This window comes from Ambystoma mexicanum, chromosome 4q (assembly GCF_040938575.1).
Source record: "Ambystoma mexicanum isolate Mex_15411 chromosome 4q, UKY_AmexF1_1, whole genome shotgun sequence".
Lineage (NCBI taxonomy): Eukaryota > Metazoa > Chordata > Amphibia > Caudata > Ambystomatidae > Ambystoma > Ambystoma mexicanum.
The window spans coordinates 575,558,218-575,582,528 of NC_090928.1; the positions used below are offsets into that span (position 1 = coordinate 575,558,218).

General features: G+C 47.9%; 1 protein-coding gene across 1 annotated transcript in view; it reads right to left on the reverse strand.

Annotated features, from left to right (window-relative positions):
* Positions 1–24,311, reverse strand: part of NMBR (neuromedin B receptor) — a 673,932-nt gene that overhangs the window by 277,801 nt on the left and 371,820 nt on the right. Inside the window, exon 2 of the mRNA XM_069608116.1 lies at positions 23,754–24,102. Within this exon, the coding sequence (XP_069464217.1) occupies positions 23,754–24,102 (349 nt within the window). The remainder of the gene's footprint in view (positions 1–23,753; positions 24,103–24,311) is intronic.

A 24,311-nucleotide genomic window follows, 5' to 3' on the forward strand; every position in this document is an offset into this window, starting at 1 on the left:
AGGATATTGGTTTTCTGATGTTAACTGATAAATTACGACACCACATATGAAGATCGTAACTGTCAATAAGATATTGCAAACGACAAAACAAAAACTAAGCAACATGCGATACATGACAATTGTTACTTAGAGAAATATGAAAATGCATCATAGGAAATTAGACCTATAAATTACCCTTTGGTTTTGCCATTAATGTTCCGTATTCCACATATGTTATTGGGCAAAACAATGCTTTGTTCAATAAGACAATGCAATGTCTTTCTTCACCAACTCCTTGTATAATGAGTTGGTGTAGAGTTTAACTGGCCGATTCATGGAATTAATGTGCGCCGAAAAAACGGCGCACGCGTGCGAAAACGTGTGATTCGCAGTGAAATAGCGAAAATCGCAGTGCAAGTGTGATTATCGCACAGAAAACATCGCACATCAATTCATGGAAGTCCGTGCACGTGCAAAATGTGGGATGTGCGCTGAAAAAGTGCGCGGCGCACATTGCGCACGCTGGCGCACGCTGGCGCACAGGTCATCGAACGCCATGCGATAAGGCCACAGCGAATTCGCACATAGCGCGGCGCACATAACAAAAGTAGGCGTAACACGGGGCGTCACACGCAGAATCGGGAACAACTTGTGAAAACGTGGGCGTCACGGGGGAAGTACAGGAGGCAAGTGCGCAGAACGCCCACACGCTCGCCTTCAACACGTATTCATGGAATCGAATAGGGAAAAACAGCGCACGGCCAAAGACGCGCACAGGCCCATACATGTCCGCCACACGAAAGCAGGCGGTAGCGTCCCTGCGCAGGAAAAAAATGTGCGCCAAAGTCCGACACGCGCGAGAAGGCCCACACGCGATCGGGCCTGGGGGAGCGTGTGCGTGTATTACAGAGGTGCGCGAGAAGTTTCACACGCGATCGGGCCTGGGGGAGCATGTGCGTGTATTCCAGAGGTGCGCGAGAAGTTTCACACGTGATCGGGCCTGGGGGAGCGTGTGCGTGTATTTCAGAGGTGCGCGAGAAGTTTCACACGCAATCGGGCCTGGGGGAGCATGTGCGTGTATTACAGAGGTGCGCGAGAAGTTCCACGCGCGATTGGCCTGTGCGCGTGTATTTCAGGGGTGCGCGAGAAGTTCCACACGCGATCGGGCCTGGGGGAGCGTGTGCGTGTATTTCAGAGGTGCGCGAGAAGTTCCACATGCAATTGGCCTGGGCGCGTGTATTTCAGAGGTGCGCGAGAAGTTCCACACGCGATTGGCCTGGGCGCGTGTATTTCAGAGGTGCGCGAGAAGTTCCACACGCGATCTGGCCTGGGGGAGCGTGTGCGTGTATATCAGAGGTGCGCGGGAAGTTTCACACGCGATTGGGCTGCGTGCGGGTATTTCAGGGGTGCGCGTGAAGTTTTACACGCGATCTGGCCTGGGGGAGCGTGTGCGTGTATTTCAGGGGTGTGCGTGAAGTTCCACACGCGATTGGCCTGGGCGCGTGTATTCCAGAGGTGCGCGAGAAGTTTCACACGCGATTGGCCTGTGCGCGTGTATTTCAGGGGTGCGCGAGAAGTTCCACACGCGATCGGGCCTGGGGGAGCGGGGTACGTGTATTTCAGGGGCTCGCGGGTGGTTTTACACGCGATCGGGCCTGGGGGAGCGGGGTACGTGTATTTCAGGGGCTCGCGGGTGGTTTTACACGCGATCGGGCCTGGGGGAGCAGGGTACCACTCACCGTCTGACTTGCGTGTAGAAGAGCGCGTAGCCAACACTCACCCGCTGTGAAGTAATAGCGTGTGAACCCCAACGCCTGCAAGACACACGCACCGCACCCCACGAAAAGCAACGCCCGTGCGCGATACATCACAGACACGCATACGCGCTAAGGGCCTTTGGTCCAATGGAATCGCGTATGCGTGCTGACGCGCTTACGTGCCAAGGGCCTTTTTTCACACGCTGACATGCAGAATTTTCACGTGCCAAATCACTCCGTATCAAGCTGGCCATGCGTAAGCACACGGAAGACCACGCTCCTGCCCAAAAGGCCGAATTACTGCCCCCCAGAGCCCCGGGCAACCTCCCACGAGCCATCTGCTGCTGCCTGCCTGCCTGCCTGCTGCCACCGTGCCCTGCCATTTGGTGTCTGCACATCAGCCCTCTGCAGGGGTCCAGTTGCTGTGTCCACCCCTGCTGGAACAGAACACTCCCGACTGGGATACCATCGCTCCACAGCCCAGCCCCAGGACCCAGTTGCCCACCCACGCCTGCCTCGGGGGTCGCCATGTCGGGGCAAACACCATCCGAGACCACTGGCGACCCCCAGCCAGAGGGGCAGAGGGCCACCAGCTTCAGTCAGAAGGAAGTTGGTGTCCTGGTGGAGCTTGTCCTGGGGCATTATGATGCCCTCTTCGGATCACCACGCGCCGACAAGGAAGGATGGGACAGGATCTGGGACGACTTTGTGGTTGCCATCAACGCGGAGGGGGTGGCAACCCGCAACATCGAGCAAGTCAAGAAGCGCTGGGAGGACTTCAGGTCCAGGACCCTCATAAAGGCCCGGCGCCTCGTGGAGGGGGGCCGGGGCAGCATGAGTACCATCCAGCTGAGGGTCCTGGAACGCGTACGCCCAGCGCTCCATGCCCAGATCCTTGAGAGGCAGACCCGTCTGGAGTCGAGCGGTAAGTGGCCAAGCATTGCTGTGTGAGACAGGGCATGTTGCAGCGTGCTGGTTGTCTGATACTTGCCTGTATGTGTGACATAGGCCATGTACGCGTGTGTGTGTGGAGGGACATCATGGACATGCATGTGAGACCAGTAATGTGTGAAGCACACGGTTGGTGTATGTGTTGAAATGTAACATGGGGAGCCCTATGCGGAATGGACACATGAGAGCATGCCAGTCTCTGTTCCTGGACATGGGTGTGGGTGAGGGATGGGTGCTGATGCCATGTACATGTATGGTGTCCATGTCTGTGTGTCTGACCTGCGTGTCTGTGACTTGTGGATGCCATGGATGCATGACACATGTCTGTCACAATGTTCAGATTCACTGATGCAGCCTAGTTATCCTTGCATCCACTGTGTCTGGGGTGTACGAGTCCAGATGGATGAAAGTACGTTGAAGTGTGTGCATGTGATAGGCATGACCCATGATGCATGTGAGTCCAAAAACAACATTGTATGCTTCAAGAGTCCCTTGGACATGTTTGCTTATGTCCATAGCATGCGCCATGCCTGTTACTGCATGTGTTTTGCCTGCACTGACCCATGTGTTGTGGAGGGACATGATGGAAGTGATCTCTGACAGTGCCACTCATCTGCTATTGCTTCCTGTCTAGGGGACCATTGTACAGTACCCTGATGCTTGTGTTCTATGTCTCCCTCTACACAGCGCAAAGTGAAGAAGAGGGCGGAGACGGCGCTGTGGAGCTAAGCGGCGGGGATGCCCCCACGGCTGCAGCGGAAGGGGTGGGTGAGCCCCCACCGGGGCTTGCAACGGCGGAAGACGGTGTGGAGCCATCCAGGTTGGTGGTTCCCACAGAGGAGGAGGAGGCCGCTACTGAGCCGCACATGGGGCCTGGTGGGGGCATCCCTGCTGGTGCAAGTGGTGCAGTCGAGGGGCAGGGGCAGGAGGCAGCACAGGTCGCCGTGGAGGTGCCTGTGCATGTCACTGTCCCTGACACTGTGACTGCACCACCATGCACCATCAGGGATGCCCCATCCCAGGCCCGTCCGCAGGTAGGGGGGATGTCCATGTCATCTGCGGACGAGGGGACCCCTGCCGTATGGAGAAGGTCCTGATTGGTGTCGCATCGCGCACGGCTGTCATTCGTGATGAGGTGCGTGCTTCCCGGGGGGAGCACGCACGTCATCACGAAGAGCACCGTGCCAACGTGGCCCAGTTGGGAGCGGTCATGGTCGGGGGTCTCGTACATGTGTCGGGCACTCTGGCGACCCTCTCCTCCTCTGTGGAGGCTATGCGCCAGTCGTACTCCATGCCGTCTTCCGGCCCAGATGCCACCAGGGCCCCCTGTGGACCTGCCCCGACCAATGCAGCCACCTCGGTGGGGATCCCATCCCTGCCACAGTCGGGAGTCGGAGGTCCAGCAGGGGTGGACACACCAGCAACTGGACCCCAGCAGATGGAGGATGTGATCATCGGGCAGGGCACGTGCACGACGGCGTCGGTGGTTTCCATCAGCCTGGATGCCGTCGTGCTGGCACAGGCAGTTGCGTCGGAGGCAGCGGCAGGCTCGACGTGGGAGGCATCATGGCTCGGGGCCATCAACATCAGGTGTGCAGGCATCGGCCGGAGGGCAGGAGAACCCTGGAATGGGAGTGGCTTCCGTGTAGGAGCAGTTGGGCCAGCAGATAGGTGCGGAGCGGCAGCGGGCAGAGGAGGAACGGCTCACAATGGTCAGGGCGGAGAACTCCATGCGGAGGGCCCTGAGGTGGGCCAAGTGCCTCGAGGCAATCCGCAGGGGGTTGGAGGTGGACACGTCGACGGCCCTGCGGACCCTCGGGGCCATGGAGGAGGACCGCCTCCGGGACATTGAGCAGGAGTTCGATGATGCCCTGGCCCGGGACATCCAAAAGTGAGCCGTCAGACTAGCCCGCTGCCCTTGTACATAGTTATGTAGGTAGTGTTAGGTTTCCTTTTTTTTAACATTTATTTTGGACCTTTTGGACATTGGCCACATTTTTGTATATAGTTTATTTTATTAGTTAGTGTTGTTAGATAGGTTTCATTTCTTTTGTTGGGATAATGGACCCTGGCTTGTTCGTCTGTACATAGTTCACTGTTGGATTTAATTTTTCTTTCACAATTTACCCATGGAGCAATGGCTTTCAATTATTATTTCCCATTGGATTTACTTTTGTGGACAGTGACTTTGGACACCATTACTTTGGATTATGATTTTTGGTTTTGCTTTTTTTCACAGACATGCTTCTTTTCATTTTTGTACATTCCCATTTCAGTTTATTTATTTTTGAATCTATTTATGTTTCCTTTAATACATATTTTTTTATCGAACTTCAATGTGTAGTATCATCTCATTGGTTTCATGCATATCATGATATGGGTTTTGAGATTCACTGACACCCATTGGGTGTATGTGAGGGACATGTGTTTGTTTCGAAACTTGAAATTGGTGTTCTGCCATGTAATTGCCATTTCTGAGTGGGTGGATGCAATACTCGGGTGGGTGTTTTGCATTTGGAGGCTGACCATAGGGACCAGGGATCTAGATTGTGATGACATGTTGGCTGGGGAACATGAGTTGGGGCCTGCTGGCAGGTGCCCCACAGTGCTGGGGGGTGGGGGTGGTGGGGAACATGAGTTGGACCTGGGTGGGGGCCTGCTGGCAGGTGCCCCACAGTGCTGGGGGTGGGGGTGGTGGGAGACATGGGTGGGGGCCTGGTGGAGGGTGCCCCTGCACTGCTGGGGGGTGGGGGTGGTGGGAGACATGGGTGGGGGCCTGGTGGAGGGTGCCCCTGCACTGCTCGGGGGTGGGGGTGGTGGGAGACATGGGTGGGGGCCTGGTGGAGGGTTCCCCTGCACTGCTGGGGGGTGGGGGTGGTGGGGAACATGAGTTGGACATGGGTGGGGGCCTGCTGGCAGGTGCCCCACAGTGCTGGGGGGTGGGGGTGGTGGGAGACATGGTTCGGGGCCTGGTGGAGGGTGCCCCTGCACTGCTGGGGGGTGGGGGTGGTGGGAGACATGGGTGGGGGCCTGGTGGAGGGTGCCCCTGCACTGCTGAGGGGTGGGGGGGTGGGTGACATGGGTGGGGTCCTGGTGGAGGGTGCCCCTGCACTGCTGGGGGGTGGGGGTTGTGGGAGATATGGGTGGGGGCCTGGTAGAGGGTGCCCCTGCACTGCTGGGGGGTGGGGGTGGTGGGGAACATGAGTTGGACATGGGTGGGGGCCTGCTGGCAGGTGCCCCACAGTGCTGGGGGGTGGGGGTGGTGGGAGACATGGGTGGGGGCCTGGTGGAGGGTGCCCCTGCACTGCTGGGGGGTGGGGGTGGCGGGAGACATGGGTGGGGGCCTGGTGGAGGGTGCCCCTGCACTGCTGGGGTGTGGGGGTGGTGGGAGACATGGGTGGGGGCCTGGTGGAGGGTGCCCCACAGTGCTGGGGGGTGGGGGTGGTGGGGACATGAGTGGGACATGAGTGAGGGCCTGCTGGCAGGTGCCCCGCAATGCTGGGGGTGGGGGTGCAAGGGGACATGAGTTGGTGATCATTAGTGCAAGGAGACATGTGCCTTTGCTGGGGGGCATGCCCATGTTGGGTGGGCTGCCTGCGGGACATGACCAGAGATGCAGGGTAGTCCCCTGTGGTGTGAGCTGCCTGCAGGGGCCGTGGAGGGTGTACAGGGAACACCTGGGAGGACCCACACTGCCAAATCACATGTAGGACTCCCCGGCACCCCTGAAATACACGTACCCTGCTGAAATCGCGTGTAAAACTTTCCGCGCACCCCTGGAATACACGCACATGCTCCCCCAGGCCAGATCGCGTGTGGAACTTCACGCGCACCCCTGAAATACACGCACACGCTCCCCCAGGCCAGATTGCGTGTAAAACTTCCCACGCACCCCTGAAATACCCGCACGCAGCCCAATCGCGTGTGAAACTTCCCGCGCACCTCTGATATACACGCACATGCTCCCCCAGGCCAGATCGCATGTGGAACTTCTTGCGCACCTCTGAAATACACGCACATGCTCCCCCAGGCCAATCGCGTGTGGAACTTCTCGCGCACCCCTGAAATACACGCGCCCAGGCCAATCGCGTGTGGAACTTCTCGCGTACCTCTGAAATACACGCGCCCAGGGCAATCGCGTGTGGGACTTCTCGCGCACCTCTGAAATACACACGCCCAGGCCAATCGCGTGTGGAACTTCTCACGCACCCCTGAAATACACGCGCCCAGGCCAATCGCGTGTGGAACTTCTCGCGCACCTCTGAAATACACGCGCCCAGGCCAATCGCGTGTGGAACTTCTCACGCACCCCTGAAATACACGCGCCCAGGCCAATGACGTGTGGAACTTCTCGCGCACCCCTGAAATACACGCGCCCAGGCCAATCGCGTGTGGAACTTCACACGCACCCCTGAAATACACGCACACGCTCCCCCAGGCCAGATCGCGTGTAAAACTTTGCGCGCACCCCTGAAATACCCGCACGCAGCCCAATCGCGTGTGAAACTTCTCGCGCACCCCTGAAATACATGCACACGCTCCCCCAGGCCAGATCGCGTGTGAAACTTCTCGCGCACGCGTGTTCCCGAAACCCGTAATATGCGTTCCCCGCTTTGCGTTTGCTGTTTGCCAGTCCGGTAAACTGGTACAGGGTTGGCACAGCCCTTTGCGATGGTTTTGCGATCTTGATGGCTTTTCCTTGCGCGAGGGCGTTCTTGGGGGCATAACTGGCGCTGCTGCAGGGTCGCTGCGCCACTCTGCGCCACGTCTGCTTTTGGAGGCGAGAATCCATGAATACGCTGTGCGCGGAAATTGATTTTATTGCACGCAGCTGGCGCAGACATTCGCACGGGCACGCTGTGCGCCAGCCGCGTGCGACACTTTTGTGAGGAATTCCATGAATCGGCCTGTAAATATGAGGAGCCCCAGTACACGCCCATGACAAACACCTCTACTAACTATAGATTTACCAGTATATCCCTCTTCCAGATCAAAATCTACTCTCCCTTCTCTGCTGTAGTGTAGTAATTGAATCATAACTAACATAATAGCTGGCAAGGCAAGATCTCTGATCGTTTATCCACTACTTTGGCCTGGTGACCTTTTTAAAAGAGGATGTTAGATCCATAAATTCAAAAGAAACAGGCAGCCAATCATAAAAAAATACTTAACAATAAAGAGATATATTTTGACAATCTGCTCTTGCGTTCTCACACCTTCCCTAAATCCTTTCTCTGTGGGTGCTGAGATGTTATTTATTTCTGCCCATTGCATCAGTCTGGAATATAACAGCTTTCTGAAATGTTTTGATGTAGCATCCAACAGTTATATAACACAAGCTAGACAGTAGTTATAAACTTAAAACAAATTATTCCTGGGTTTAGATCCCTAATGATAACTCTCTGGCCCTGTGTTTGAATATCTCATGCACCTGTAGTGTGGTACAGCCATCCCTAGTGGTTGATGGTGTGCCTCCTACAAGAGGTGTAGAGATCCTTGCCCTCAACTCTCTCACTACTTTCCTCAATCTAAATGATTAGGTGCACATTTCTTAGTGGTCAGTTTTCTTCAGTCTATGGCCCTCATTACAACATCGGCGGTAACCAATGGCGCTATTAGCACCATGGTTGCTGCCGGTATTGTAACGAGTCCGCAAATGGTAAATGGGGAAATACCGCCCCATTTCAAGGTTGGCGGGGCGGTAATTCCCCATTTACCATTGGCCCGTCCCCATTCCCATTTTTGCCCCATAGGGCTCAATGGGACTGGGGAAGGTGGTAATTACGGTACCGGAAATTGCGGTACAGTAATTACCTCGGAAGTCCCTTTGCGGGTCCCTAATTTAACGGCTGGTCCAGACCAGCCGTTAAGGTCGGGAGCAGCAAAGGGACCTCGTAATCAGGCGTTAAGGGTTTAACGGTGCCGACACCTTTTACGGCGCCATCAAACCCTTAACGCCAGGGTCGTAATGACCCCCAATGTGTCTTATAGATAAAAAAATGCTTTGACCAAATGATCTAATACAACCTAAAAAATACATTTTTATCTAACAGTGTGTTAGTTTCTACTGTTGGGTAAGGTTAAAATGATGTTTTCATTGTTTGAGCCCTCTCCTCAAGAGTATGTAGGGTCTTGGAGTTGTGGTATTCAGCCCTTCAACTCTTAAATTTGTAAACCAGTTTCAGCGGTACTACTAAATGGCCGCCTTCTTCAGGACTGAGAATCTTGTGTTCTCAGTAACAATTTGATTTCTTCAAACAACTCCACATCTTGGAAGGATGGAGAGATTCCTTGGGTTTCCCATGGGCATATCGGCTAGTGTCCCGATCGCTGTAGGGTTAAAAAGTGGACAAAAGGGGATAGTGAGCAAGGGAGTGTTCTTATATGGTATTGTGTGTAGGAACTACCATACTGGGGGTGAAGGGTTACCTGTAGTATTCACTTGGAAAACTCTAGAGGTTGTGGTTGTCTTGTCGGATACATCGAAGCGCTTTCTGACATCATGTATGGCCCACCTACAAATGGTCCACCTGCAGAATTAACACATGCTAGGACATACATTGTAAATTCTGCATAGTGTTACAGTACCTGTAGGGTGTGTATCTCTCCTATCAGGTTGTGAAGGTTATTTGTCTAGGTACTGGCTTTTCTGTTGGATCCAGTCCTCTTCATGCTTTGATGTGGGTTATTGCTGTGGGGAGGAGACCATCTAGAGTCAATGGCCCTCATTAAAACCTTGGCGGAGGACCATGGTGCTATTAGCACCATGGTCCATGCCGCTAAGGTTACGATTCCGCCATGGTGGATGGCGGAATTACCGCCCCATTCCAAGGTGAGTGGGCGGTAATTCCCCATTCACCATTTGCCCTTCCCCATTCCCATTTTTGCCCCATAGGGCATAATGGGGATGGGGAAGGCGCTAATTACGGCACCGTAAATTACGGTGCCGTAATTAGCACCAAGGTCGCTTAGCGCCTTGGACTTTAACGCCTGCAAAAAGCAGGCGTTAAAGTGTGAATCAGGCATTAAGGGTTAACCCTTAACGCCTGACTTGTAATTAGGGCCAATGTGGTGGTCAAATAGTCAAAAATGCCCTTGAATAAATGCAAGAGCCAGTTTAAAGTCAAACTATTCACTACAAATAGTGGACTGTGCTTTTAACAGAATGAGCTGCAGGTGAACGTGCTGTGGCTTTTAACTGCATAAAAGGGAATGTGTATTTTTTATTATAACTGAGCAGTGTTCTGGGGCTATGGGAGTGTGGCAAACAAAAGCCCTTGGGATGCAGGTATGTGGCCCATGAAGTACTCCTGTTGTTCCTTACCTCTATTGGTTTGGTGCTCTCTCGACGGGCTGCCTTTAGAATGCCGGCGTTTGCGCCCGCCATCTTCTGGAGCCCGTATTTAGTCCAGTGACCTCGCGTGGTCACGTGAGATGGAGCAACTACAAAGCCCCAGTGACTGATGGGGGATGTAGTTTGTTTGCGTGTGCCCGTGACTATTAATCACGTGTGATTTGCAGAGCTATGCATCGCCAGTCCAATGTCCTTGTGTGGTTACGTGAGGTAGAGCAACTACAAAACCCCAGTGTCTGATGGGGGTTGTGTTGCAGTTAGCTCGCGTGTGCCCGTGACTGTTAATCACATATGATTTTCAAAACTACGCATCACCCCATGCTGTGGAGGGGGTTGTGGTGATGTTCTGCCCTTGTTTCTTTCCTGTTGTCTAGCGTGGTCACAGGAGGTGGAGCACCTATATTAAACCCCAATGCCTGGTGGGGGTTGTGTTTTTTTCGCGTGATGTGTTGCGATGGTATATTGCAATGTGAATCCCCCAAATGTGTGGGCACACACCTCTCGGAGGCTAAAGTGGCCTCTCGCTAAGGGGGGAGGGAAAAAGTCTCATGTGCTTGTCCTATATGTACTAGTGCAGCCGTGTAGTCGTGTGCTGCTGTGTGCTGCAGTAGTGGCCAGAGCATGATGAGAATTGTGTCCGTGAGGGCTACAAAAGTTCTGCAAGAATGTGGGGAGTTGTAGTTGCAACTCTATATTAGAGCCATAAGGGGTCTGTGGGGGGCCTATGATGTTTGGTAGCCCAAGATGGACGGCGGGAACTTTGTTACAGAACAGATTATATTGAAAAAGTTTTGGAAATGAAGGTGTTTTGTAGCAGTATGTGTCTCCCTTGAAGTTGTAATGCATGTTGACCTAAACAAGGGGGTCGGGGGGGTAGTGGGATATTGACTGAAAACTCATGCTTCATGGATATTGAGGTCTATTAGTGCCAAAAAGGTACTGGTGACATCTAATCCATCTAGATCCTAGAGATCACTGCACAGCCAGAGTTTGCCAGTAGATTTCTTCGTTTAGGCCATTCTTGTGGCTTTGGAGTCTAAAAATCCACAGTTGTTCTCTTCTTAATAGTAGCTCAGCTATATTGCTACCTCTTTTATGTACAGTGACTTTTTTCAAGAATTGTCCATGTTAATTCATTTTCTGAATGCCCCTTTGGCATATAATGCTCAACTAGTGGAGCGGTACACCGTTTAGTGCTGATGTTGGATCTGTGTTCACAGATCCGGGTTTTTATTGTTCTTGTTTTCATTCTGATGTACCTCATATTGCATGGGCAATTAATTAGGTACACTACATTGGTGGTATTACAATTCGTAAAGTTCCTCTGTTCCCACGGGTATTTCCAACCGATGTCTATTGTGGTTGTGCGCGTGGTGAATTGGCACACTGAACAGTTACCACAAGGGGCATGTCCCAGTGTTCTCGGTGTGTTACAGAGGGTATTGATCTCAGGTGGTTTTGTTTCTTGGAATGTATATACTAGACTGTCCCTAAGGTTTTTTCTCCTTTTGATGGCGAAAAGTGGAGTGCGTAGGTTGTTGTCTTCTACATTCAGTAGGTGCCAGGATTTTGAATTTCTTTCTTCAAAAGGTTGATCACGGGTGAATGGCTAAAGACTGCTGTGATGACATCCGCTCCCTTTCCTTTTTTCCATGTTGTGTGAGGGTAATTTCTCTAGGTATATTTCTAGCCCTCTTGCATGCTTGTCTTATAATTTTGTTCAGGTAATTCCTTTCCCTTAGATTGGATGTAAGTCTTCTGGCCTGTATATCATATTCCACTCGGGTAGTACAGTTCCTCCTGAAACAGAGGAATTGTCCGAATGGTAGGTTCTCCGTCAGAGTCCTTTGATGAAAGCCGGAATATTCTAAAAGTGAGTTCCTATGTGTGGCTTTGCGAAACACAGTGGTTTCAAAGGTCTGTCCTGTTCTTTTGATTCTTAAGTCAAGGAACGTGGCTTCGGTTTCACTAGCCTCATGGGTAAACTTCAGGAATAGATCAAGTCCATTTACCCATGTGATGAAGTCAGCCAGAGTATTATGATCTCCCTCAAAGAACAAGAGAATGTCGTCAATGTAGCGACGCCATCTTAGGATGTTCTTCAAGTATGGGTTATTTTCAGAATAGATGTGTTTTTCTTCAAAAGATGCGACGTAAAGGTTGGCTAAGGTTGGGGCAAAGATCGCTCCCATAGTGGTCCCAGCTATTTGTTCATAATACGTGTCTTCTTTGAGAAAAAAGTTTTTGGTCAGTGCAATTTCTGCTAGTTGTAGGATGAGGTTAATGGGCATGTCCAAAGTCCCTGTTTTTTCTACTAGGACCTTTTCAACTTCTCTCAGGGTCTGTCGTTGGGGAATCCTAGAATATAGCGATTCTATGTCCATTGTCACAATAAAGATGTCCGGATTGGCCAGGTTTAGATTTTCAAGGTATGTGAGGACTGCTGTGGTGTCCTTGGTATACGATCGCATTTTGAGGACCTTGTTTTTCAAGAAAAAGTCGGCAAATTGGGACAAAGGTTCCGATATGGGGCCGATACCAGATACTATCGGTCTTCCTGGTGGTGGAGAGGTCCCTTTGTGGATTTTCGGGCGTGCATAGAAAGCAGGGCATTTGGGATATTTAGGACTTAAAAAGTCTGCTTCCTTTGTACTAATATAGCCTTCTGCCACTGCTTCGTCTATAATGGGGTTGATCAAATTTCTTAGTCTTTCTGTTGAATCACTCCCCAATTTTTGATTGGGGAGTGATCGATCGGGGAGTTGCAACTACAACTCCCAGCATTCTAGCAGGGCTTTTGTAGCCCTCACGGACACAATTCTCATCATGCTCTGGCCACTACTGCAGCACACAGCAGCACACGACTACACGGCTGCACTAGTACACATATGGGACGAGCACATGAGACTTTTTCCCTCCCCCCTTAGCGAGGGACAACTTTAGCCTCCGAGAGGTGTGTGGGGGATTCACATTGCAATATACCATCGCAACACATCACGCGAAAAAACCACAACCCCCACCAGGCATTGGGGTTTTATATAGGTGTCCCGCTTCCTGTGACCACGCAAGACAACAGAAAACAGAAAGAAACAAGGGCAGAACATCACCACAACCCCCTCCACAGCATGGGGCGATGCGTAGTTTTGAAAATCATACGTGATTAATAGTCACAGGCACACGCAAACAAACTACATCCCCCATCAGGCACTGGGGCTTTGTAGTCGCTCCATCTCACGTGGCCACGCGAGGTCACTGGACTAAATACGGGCTCCACAAGATGGTGTGTGCCAACGCCGGCATTCTAAAGGCAGCCCGTCAAGAGAGAGCACCGAACTGATAGAGGTAAGGAACAACAGGAGTACTTTATGGGCCACATACCTGCACCCCAAGGGAACAACAGGGGTTTTGTTTGGCCACACTCCCATAGCCCCAGAAAACTGCTCAGTTATAATAAAAATGTACACATTCCCTTTTATGCAGTTAAAAGCCACAGCATGTTCACTTGCAACTTATTCTGTTAAAAGCACAGTCCACTATTTGTAGTGAATAGTTTGACTTTAAACTGGCTCTTGCATCTATTCAAGTGCATTTTTGACTATTTGACCACCAAATTGACTCCGGATTGTCTACTCCCCACAGCAATAACCCACATCAAAGCATGAAGAGGACTGGATCCAACAGAAAAGCCAGTACTTAGACAAAGAACCTTCACAACCTGATAGGAGAGATACACACCCTACCCTACAGGTTCTGTAACACTATGCAGAATTTACAATGTATGTCCTAGCATGTGTTAAATCTGCAACATAGTCGGTACATAATATGACAAACCAGGTCATCTTTTTGTAGGTGGGCCATACAGGAAGTCGGAAAGCGCTTCGATGTATCTGACAAGACAACCACAACCTCTAGAGTTTACCAAGTGAATACTACAGGTAACCCTTCAACCCCAGTATGGTAGTTCCTACACATAATACCATATAAGAACAATCCCTTGCTCACTATCCCCTTTTGTCCACTTTTTAACCCTACAGGGATCGGGACACTAGCCGATATGCCTGTGGGAAACCCTAAGAATCTCTCCATCCTTCCAAGATGTGGAGTTGTTTGAAGAAATCAAATTGTTACTGAGAACGCAAGATTCTCCGTCCTGAAGAAGGTGGCCATTTAGTACTACCACTGAAACCGGTTGACAAATTTAAGAGTTGAAGGGCTGATGACCACAACTCCGAGACCCTACATACTCTTGAGGAGAGGGCTCAAACAAAGAAAACATCATTTTAACCTTACCCAACAGTAGAAACTAACACACTGTTAGATAAAAATTTCTTTTTCATGTTGTATTCGATAATTTGTTCAAAGCATTTTTTTATCTATAAGACACATAGGGCCTCATCACGAGTTTGGCGGTAACCCTTAAATCCGGTGGTAGCGCTGTTACCACCGGATTTAAGGGTCCGCCAAATCAGGGCCTTGGCAGATTTCTCCCCAGCTCTGAGTTGGGGGGAAATCTGCCGAAAATTCACGCTCATACCGACCAGCGCGAAATCCGCCGGCGGTATGAGCGCGAAATTTCCCCATTGAGCCCAATGGAGAATTGGGCATTCCCGAATGGACGCAATGGGGAATGGGGACTTCCAAATCCGCCAAATCCGTGCGCCGGTGGGTTTGGTGGTAGGGCAGATAGCGCCAGCGCTATTAGCGCCAGCGTGATGAGGCCCATAGACGGGAGGCAGTAACATTAAAAAGAAAACCGACCACTAAGAAATGTGCACCTAATCATTTAGATTGAGGAAAGTAGTGAGAGAGTTGAGGGCAAGGATCTCTACAGCTCTTGTAGGCGGCACACCATTGCCAACTAGGGATGGCTGTACCAGACTACAGGTGCATGAGATATTCAAACACAGAGCCAGAGAGTTATCATTAGGTATCTAAACCCAGCAATAATTTGTTTTATGTTTATAACTACTGTCTAGCTTGTGTTATATATGTTAGGGCACAGACAGGTAGTGGAAGCCCATTGACTCCCAATGTCATTACGTAGCATCCAACAGTGACATTATGTACTTATCTCCCTTCATAGCTAGGGGCACAATCAACCCTTCCTGTCATGATACTGTAATTTCCCCTAACGAACACTGACATTAAACATGTTAATCAATAACAGATCACACACAGATTGCTCATATTTGAACAGGTCCAATGGCATTGTGTTCGGACCATGACTCCTACTTGGCAAATGAGACTTCTTTACCTCTTAAAATATAAATTAATATCCCTTACTAAAGAATATACTGGGGTAGCTGCTAATCTGTGTTGTTCTTGCATGGACATTATAGAATTACCAATAGCCATAATGTGTGCAACTCATTGAGAGGGATGTACATGAATAGTCTGCCTAATATAAGATTTAATTGTGTTACCATGGATAACAAGCTCCCACACAATATTATGGTCATTCAACTAAACTGCTTCCTCTGTGTCAAGCCATTCTTTTAGTACCCAATCCATGTTTTGCCTTCATGTACATTTTCTTGTATGCAGTTCTTAAAAACTACAACAAGGACTGTGCTAGGCCATCAAAAACCACTTTCTTAGATGCTTTACAGTCCAAATTAAATCACCCAAATGCATCCTTCAGCATCAGTCGCCATATGCATCTAGTAGTTGGGAACACAGCTGACTAATTTTAGGTGTAAGTACAGAAAACCACTAAAATATCAATAGATGAGCTTCCAACCATCAAACAGTATCTATTTCTTACCTGGCATGCGTGAGAATGTCTCTTAAAATAATATCTAGGACGACTGAGGAACATTTCATGTGTCTCCCATTACTTTTTTAAAAACTTTATCAGGGGTACTGTAACCGTTTATTGAGAGTCCAACCTCAACACAGGGAGTTCCTTCCCTCCCCAATCTAGGTGTCACACAAATGGTTTAATGTCAGTTCTTTATTTAGCCCTACTTCTGATGCATATCATGCCCCCTAGATCCCTCCCCTGAGCTACAATGAGCCAAGAATCAGGCCGGTGTACAGGAAATATATTTGTATTTATTTGGACGATAGATAATAGAAAATCACACTAAAAGTCACAAACCATTTTATCCATGGCACAACACAATAAAGTTCTCTATGCATAAATAAAACACTATTTGGTTGGGAACACTTAAATCACAATATTGTACTTCATATACATTTCAAAATAAATGATCATCAGCACTGGTCCCTGGATAACTTCACTTTACATTTGCAATGCTGAACAATTACGGTGGCAGTAAATAAACGCAGGGTGATCTAGCAGTGGGGTTTTCAGTGCCCCTCCCCAATACTTTGGTCTGCGTTGGGGAAGTCGGACAGAAAAATGGGGATGATTTAGGAATATGGGATTTGGGACCCCCTCCACATAAAGGCCTGTGTTGGGGAAGCTGGATGGTATACACTGAGATAATTTGAGAATGTTGGATTTCAGACCCCCCTCCACTTAAAGGCCTGTGTTGGGGAAGCTGGATGGTAAAAACCGGGATGACTAGACAATTTTGGAGTTCAGACTCCCCTCCACTTAAAGGCCTGTTTTGGGGAAGGTGGATGGTAAAAATTGCAATGATTTGTGAATTTTGGATTTCAGACCCCCCGCCCCCTACTCTTAAAGCCCTGTCTTGAGGAAGCTGGATGGTAAACATTGGGATGATTTGAGAATGTTGGATTTCAGACCACCCCCCTACACTTAAAGGCCTGTGTTGGGGAAGCTTGACAGCAAACATTGGGATGATTTGAGAATGTTGGTTTTCAGACCCCCCTCCACTTAAAGGCGTGTGTTGTGGCAGCTGAACAGAATGATTACCTAATTTAATTACAGTCTATAGTTTTTAGTGCACACTGGGAATGAGCTTTGTTAATTTCGAATTTTAACAAAAATCACCCCATGGTGTTCTGCCAAGGGGATTTTTTTAAAATTTAAATAGACTAAGAATCTACACCGTTTTGTCCCTGCCCACTAAAAAGGGAAAAGTTTTAAGGCAAGGAGATTCTCGCACCATTAGTTTCAATTGGCTCAATTCTACTTACATTGAAAGCCTCTTTTTAAAGTTCAGGAATGCCAGCTGCATATCAGTACCGTCTTGGAGAACAGGGCAGGTGTCTCGTCACTCCAATCTCAAGGATGGATACCCAGCTCCTCACCATATGGCCCAGTCAGCTTTTTTTAGGGCTCTCCTGCAATAGACAGCTTCACCCAGATGCAATGCTCAGCAATCTCCCCTGGTGTTTCCTTGCAGCTGTCAGATGGTACATTACAGCAGCTCTCTCACTTCTCCCATAGTGCATCCACTTTATATAGCAGTGATGACACCATCAAGATTTCAATTTTGGGCAGTTACCGACAAGAGTTCTCGCAACAGTTACCCTTCTCTCTCCTCCAAAGTCCAACCTCTCTCTATGGATTGGTTTAGGAGTCTGGGACAGACATATGGCAACTTGCATCTGAAATCCCCTTCTGTTTTCAAGTCTACTTTTTGGCAAAAAATAGTTATGTGGCAAAACTTCAGAATTTACTAGTAACTGCCATTATATATATATATATACATTTTCTGGTTCAGCTAATCATGTGGAATTAAATAAAATGGCAGCCGGATTCGCACCATGTTGCTCGGCCGTTTGGCAATTTTCTGCCATTTTTACAAAAAGCAGAATAGTTAGGAACATGTAATTTATTACCCAAATTTCTAATTTTACCACCACCAGTTCACCAACACCTAAATCCGGGACATGTTCAAAGCAGCCAGGAACACCTTTTAGCTCGCATTACCATTCCCTAGGTCGCAGGTGGATGAATTTTATTTCGACAAATTCGTCTGGAAATTGCCTAAAAAATGATACATTAATCAAGGAAGTATGACTTTTGGTTGCTGAGAAAAATTCCTAAATGATAATAGTCCTTTTAAATTAATAGGACATTTTTAGGTTATGCCAGCTCCATTTGCCTCTCTTGACCAGTGTTTCTATTAGACTCTTTGTTGTTTGAAGTGTAGGCTGCAGCTCGTAAACACCTGGGGCCTTGGCAACACAGAGATCCTTCTCCTCACATTCCTGTCATGCACCTGCTAGAGCCATTTGCCTCCTCAGAACTGCCTTCAGAGACAGCAGGTCAAGGGAAGCTTAATTTTCAGAACACTTTGTCCAACATTCTATTGCAGTTGTAAACAGCTAAGATGCACAAACCAGGCTGCGAGTGAGGGATGCCACTTGTGAATTTGGTGCATTGTCCTTGGCTGAAATAAACTCACATAATGCATTTTCTAACATCATCCTTTATTCTTTGACAAACAGTGTGTTTTACTTATCAGAGTTCACTTTGCTTTTGTGCTGAAAGTGCACGGCTGCTTTTCAGTCATTACAAAATACACTTTTAATTACTTCCTGTTCATTTCTCTGCTGAAAAGTGAGTCTGAATGGTCACAGTGAACCCCCTTTTGATGGGTGACAGTTTCAGTGAAAAACAATTCCTGTATTTATTTCTCAGCCCGCAATGTGATGTGCTTTTGCATTCTGATCTCGAATTACATTTTTATTTTAGCTTTCTCTGCATTTCCCCTGCAGCAAGACACCCGCATAGTTTGCCTAAATAGGCCCTATTTTCTGCATTCAGGTTTGTGAATGCTGGCATGCTAGTTTCCCAGTCGGCCCTTCAGTTCTGTTTGGTTTGGGGCTTTTGATTACACCCCCTACTACCCACAACTAACAAAGGTGGTTTAACATCAATCCCAAAGCATAACACATTTCTATGACCTACATATCTTTAGAAGATACCAGTAACATGTTTTCACAATGAGATAGGCAATAGTGGAGGCAAATGTTCTGTTCATAAAGGTTATGCACCAGGACAATCAGAAATGTTGCTGCCCTTTAGGGACCTCAAGCCAAACTTATTAAGGAACAGATGGATGTTTAGTTCTTCTAGGCTATGCCTCTGGTTTTCCATATGCATTTCCAGGAGAGCCTATCACTCTTATTGGCTCTTATCAGAAAGGCCATTGCCTAATTTTGCATTCAAATCACTGCATAATATCCAGGCAATGTCCCTAGTATGGTTTCTATTCAGTGGAGACATTAATGCAGATATGGTTTCTTTTCACGACAGGAAAGTTTAGGGGACACATCTCCTAATGGGTGCATTGTAAAGGTTCACTAGCATCATGTCTTGTTTGGTCGAGTTTGAAAGTTTCACCACATGAATGTTATGTGAGGGTGTAGGTATCTCCTTAATACTGAGATCTAATGTGACAGCAACCCAAACACATAGGACCCCAAGTTCCTCCCTGTGGTGTTTTTAGGTACAGTACTCTTCAGTGAGGGGAGAGGAGAGAGCTGAAGTAGGTGGAAGATGGAGTCAGAAAGGTACTGTGGTAAGAGCAAGATCAGTGTGTCAAGATGGCAGGAGTGCCGCCATGTTGGATTTTAAGGCCTAGTGCACAATGAACAGAATGAAGAACCTGATGTGGAGCTGCAGCTCTGTTTAGCTCAGTCCCGAGACAAATCCCTTTTCTGTCCCACAAGAGAGAAACTGAGTTCAGAGGCACCTGTGGTGCACAGACAAATGCTAGCTGTATCCCGCTGCAGAGCCTAAAAGTGGTGGGAATGGAATGTTAGCTATGGGGAGGACGGGTAGAGATGTGCCCTTTGAAGAACAAATTCATGAGAATAGAGCATGACGTTTTGAGATTACAAAAGGGCAGGCAAACATTTAGCAGCGGTCATCCCATTTGAATTACAAGTAGACACATAAGCAAAAGCAAATAAATGCCTGAAATTCAGACCCAAGAGTCGAGCCATGGTCACATCATTACTTGGGTTTGAAGGAGATAAGGCGGAAGGCATGTCTGGAATGTTCTGTGATTTGGGGGAGGGGGAGCAGAGGTGATCGCAATAAATTTAGTACAAGGTCAGGGGTGCAGCTTATGTGCGCCGTGGTGTGTGGTATAATGAGAAAGCCTATTGTCTTATCAAGGCAGAGTTGGCTTCAACTGTCTTACTTTGAATATGTCTGGGTCAGAGGAGTGCACGTCACATGACAGTTATGATCTATTAGTGTATTAGTGTACCTATCAGCTAATAATGTACCTGGATTCAATAGTCATGATGTAGTGATCCACGTGGATATAGGAATGGGTTAAGATAAGGTGTGATCAATCGGGAATATAGGGGCATATTAGCTTGCTCTATAGGTGGCAGCCAATGTGGGTGCTGGGATAACATTGTAACCTACATATGTTAATATGCAGTGTTCCTCTTTATAACCTGTAAATTCTTGGGGTGTGACGAGTTCCATGGCAGTTTGGTTCTACGGGACAGTCTGAGACCTTTTTGCATGTAATAAACTTTGTTTCCTTGCAAAGCGATGCAGAGGTTCTTTGGTCTTTTGGATTATTTTTATCGTACAGGTTTTGGGTCACATCTCTCTTTACAGAGCCCATCCAGTGGACACGTTCTGCAATTAAAATGTCATGCAGCTTAATTTCACACGTGTTGTTAGACGGTAACCAAAACGCAGATACAAACAATTAGGGTTTCCTTGCTGTCAAGAGTCTCAGTGTGAGCAACATTTACAAGAGCAACAACTAAAGGGTTTGCATCCATGTCAGCGCTAAGTCTGACCTCTTTCTTTTGTTTGCTTAATAAAGGAAGATTTCTGGCATCTCCCTAACATTTATTGTTATCGGTGATTACCACCTTGGTGGAAGGTGTTCCATATTGCAGAGGCCTCCTCTTATTGGAACTGGGGATCAAGTTGCGGCGAGGTAATTTCTTCACGGTATTACTAACATTAGCATGAGTACAATGTTGGATTACATTCCATCTGGCCTTCAGGCAAGGGAGGATACACATTTGGATGTAAGTTTGTGTGCCGGTCACAGAGGGAATAATACGCTTAGGAAGAGATGTACTCATTACTTTCTCATTGAATTAGCTTTTTCTAAATAGAGCTCCCGCTTCACTAGACGGAGGACAGTCACTTCAATTGTTGACATTGGGCCTCAGTACGAGTCCGGCAGTAGCCATGCCGGAAAAACCAGCAGGCTGCTGGCAGACCCAAAATACCATTCCACCTCCGTGATTGCCGGAATCATCAGGGCATTACAACCCCGGTGACCTGGTAATTACGGAGGTGGAATTCCGTAAATCCCCATTCCCATGGAGTCCCATAGGACTCCATGGGAATGGGGACAATGGAAACACTGGCTCCGTCTATGACGGAGCCAGTGTTTCCGTCTATACTCAGTCATAGACGGAGCCAGTGTTTCCATTTCCGCCTGCAGGCGGGTGCCGCTACTCGCACCAGGTCAGACCTGGCGGGAGTGACACCTCCTGCCTGCATAATTCAGAATCAGCCGGTCCGGAAATGTTTAAGATAAATAGCAGTTTTTCTCTTATTCTTCCAATTATGTGCTTTGTACTAGATTGTGAATGTATAATGAGTAAGAATAAGTGTAGGAGCTATGCAAGGGTACATTTTAAGCTTGAAAGTTCCTAGATCAGTAGAAAATGCAGTTCCGAACTATCCTCGAAGCAAGGACCCGAAAAGGAAGTGCAAAAGCGTTCATGGGCACGTCATCATGCCTCGCACGAGCACAAGGTCACGTGGCACTGTCCAGTAGGACTGCGATGACGTCAGAGGAAAAAGTGTAGAAGTGTTAAAAATGATGGTAGAAGGTTGGAAATGGCAGAGTTTTAAGGTGAAACTTTGTAAATTGGACGAATATGTTGCTATATTGCGGTAAGTATGATATTGGTGAGCATGCACTGGTAAAATCCCATTAAATTCTCTGAAAAAAAAAGTTGTTAAAAAAACGTTGTTAAGGAGATGTTATGGTTAAGTTGCACTAATAAAAACCAATGAAATTCAATGAAAAAAACGTTGTTAAAGGGACGTCATGGTTAAGTTGCACTAATAAAAACCTATGAAATTCAATGGAAAAACATTGTTAAAGGGACGTTGGTTACAAGTAAAACTGAAAAACCTCAGAAATACACCAGTGATGGTAAGCTAAGCAACCATAACTCGCGCCACCACCATGCACTGCTAAGACTGACACCCAGCACATCAAAGATGACATCACAAATGTAATTGATCATCCGCGGCCTTGCCTTAGTTGTCATAATATTATCTCATGGCGATGCCAGTAATAATATTGCTTGGGAACTTAGAGAGTTGGATGGTGATCTGAGCAGGCAGGCTGGGTGATAGTGGGTGACAGTAGGGAAATGTACCAGTGTGGTACAGGCTTTTGGTGTGTATGCGTGTGGTGTGGTAGATTTGAGATACTGTGGATGTACTTTATGCATATTGATGTTCATCTCTAATGGGAACATTGGTTTGCATTGTCCAATCCCTAAATTACTAGGGTAATGTATGCCCCCTGCAAATCAGAAAATGCAGTTCTGAATGTGCATTAATTCGCAGAGACCTACAAATACTAAATCAGGGGCATAGTATTGCCACACAAGTGGCAATCCATTGAAACAACACCTGGTAAGGCACTTATTAACAAACTGCACCAACACTGGAACTGAGTCATCAAAGACCCAAAGTATGACCCCCTATGCCATCTACCTCAGCGTGATATTTGCTCCAAAAGATGAGCCGCCAAAACGTCAACCCAACTCGAAACAGCTCTTTCGTGCAGAGAGACCACCGAAACCACCAAGAAGCCACACAAATAGCACGTATCTGCAACACAACCCCAGCTACATTCGTCTCTGCAAGGCTCTTCCATTCTGTCACTTTACCCCTCTCGCAAGAAAGCAGCTGTCTGTCAATACCACTGAACAACTTAGATAAAAGAACACATTCTAACGATGATAATTTATTACCCATTTCATAGATGTTTCAAAAGTATTCCTTTTGTTTTCAGATTGACTAACGCAAGGCATGCAAGCCATACATACATGCTTAACTGTAATGAAAAATAGAAAATAACCGGACTGAAATTGACTAATATGCTCTCATGATGGACAGCCTGCAAATGGCATTTTGTTGATATAGTGCAATGAGCCTGAAACTGCCGAGTGCCCTAATGAACACGCTGGCGCGTCAGCAGCTACTTACGCAATGCACATGTCCACATATAAAAGCGTTAGCACCTGAATAAACAGAGACCCCACTGCGTATCACTGAATACGATGTATCAATAAAGGTCTCTCAAGTTAAATAATATTCTCACGTGGACCCGCATATTCTGATCAGCCATGTACAATCCAAGATAAACCACCCTTTTTTCGAGCTCTTTTATTTGTTTGAAAATGCACCACAAACTCTTTAATATATTTAGTTTTAGCCTGGCTGTATTTAATGTCATCCTAAAAAACAGATGTATTTGCTGAAAAGATACTCATATTGCCATGCAAACTATTTAACTATTTTTTGAGTTGGGGTGCAGCTTTGAGACTGTTGTGAGGGCTGGTAGAAATGGGAAGCCGTGTGTTCTACTTTGTATTCCTTTCAGTTTCTCTTTCACTCTCTAGAATTAACACATTTGTTGACATGATTTGAAGCATTCTGTACAGTATGTCACTTCTCAACATATTTTCAAGTCAAGGCTGTGATGACAATCAACCTTTGTATGAAATGGATGTCTATTCAGCATACCCTCATTCAAGGACAAGGTTTTCACAACTGCACAGGACACTGGTCAATTACAAAGAAGGTCACCTACCTGTCTCTTCGAATGTTCGCTGTATTCCCCAGGGATATTATGCGCACTCTTGATCAAGGTCCTGGCAATGTGGTAGTAGTAGACACTGATGATGGTGAGTGGGACGAGGTAATAGACAAGAAAGATCATTACAGAGTGGATCTTAGGGTGCATCTCATCATACTGGGGATATGGGATGCAGGCTGCGAAAGTGACGTTGTCGCTGCCGTTGAGATACGCCACTTCGGCGAAGACCGCCTCGGGTACTGCCAGGAGCATCGAGATAACCCAGATGGACGTGGCTTTAATGCAGGTCCAGAGGACAGCACTGGATGTCTGAATATCCATTGGATTTACGATCGCCTTGTGCCTACAGTGGGATGAAATGAAAAAGAAAATGGTAATTTGTACCTCATTATCTGTAGAGAGGCTATTAGAAGGCAACATATTTCAATGTTTACAGAGATCCAAAACGTCTTCCAGCTGCCTCAGCAGCTAAACAACATTTCCTAATATTGTAGAGTTTCTCTCACTTATTCTTCTCTTCTTTGCTCTAATAACCTTCTCTCTCATACGCAA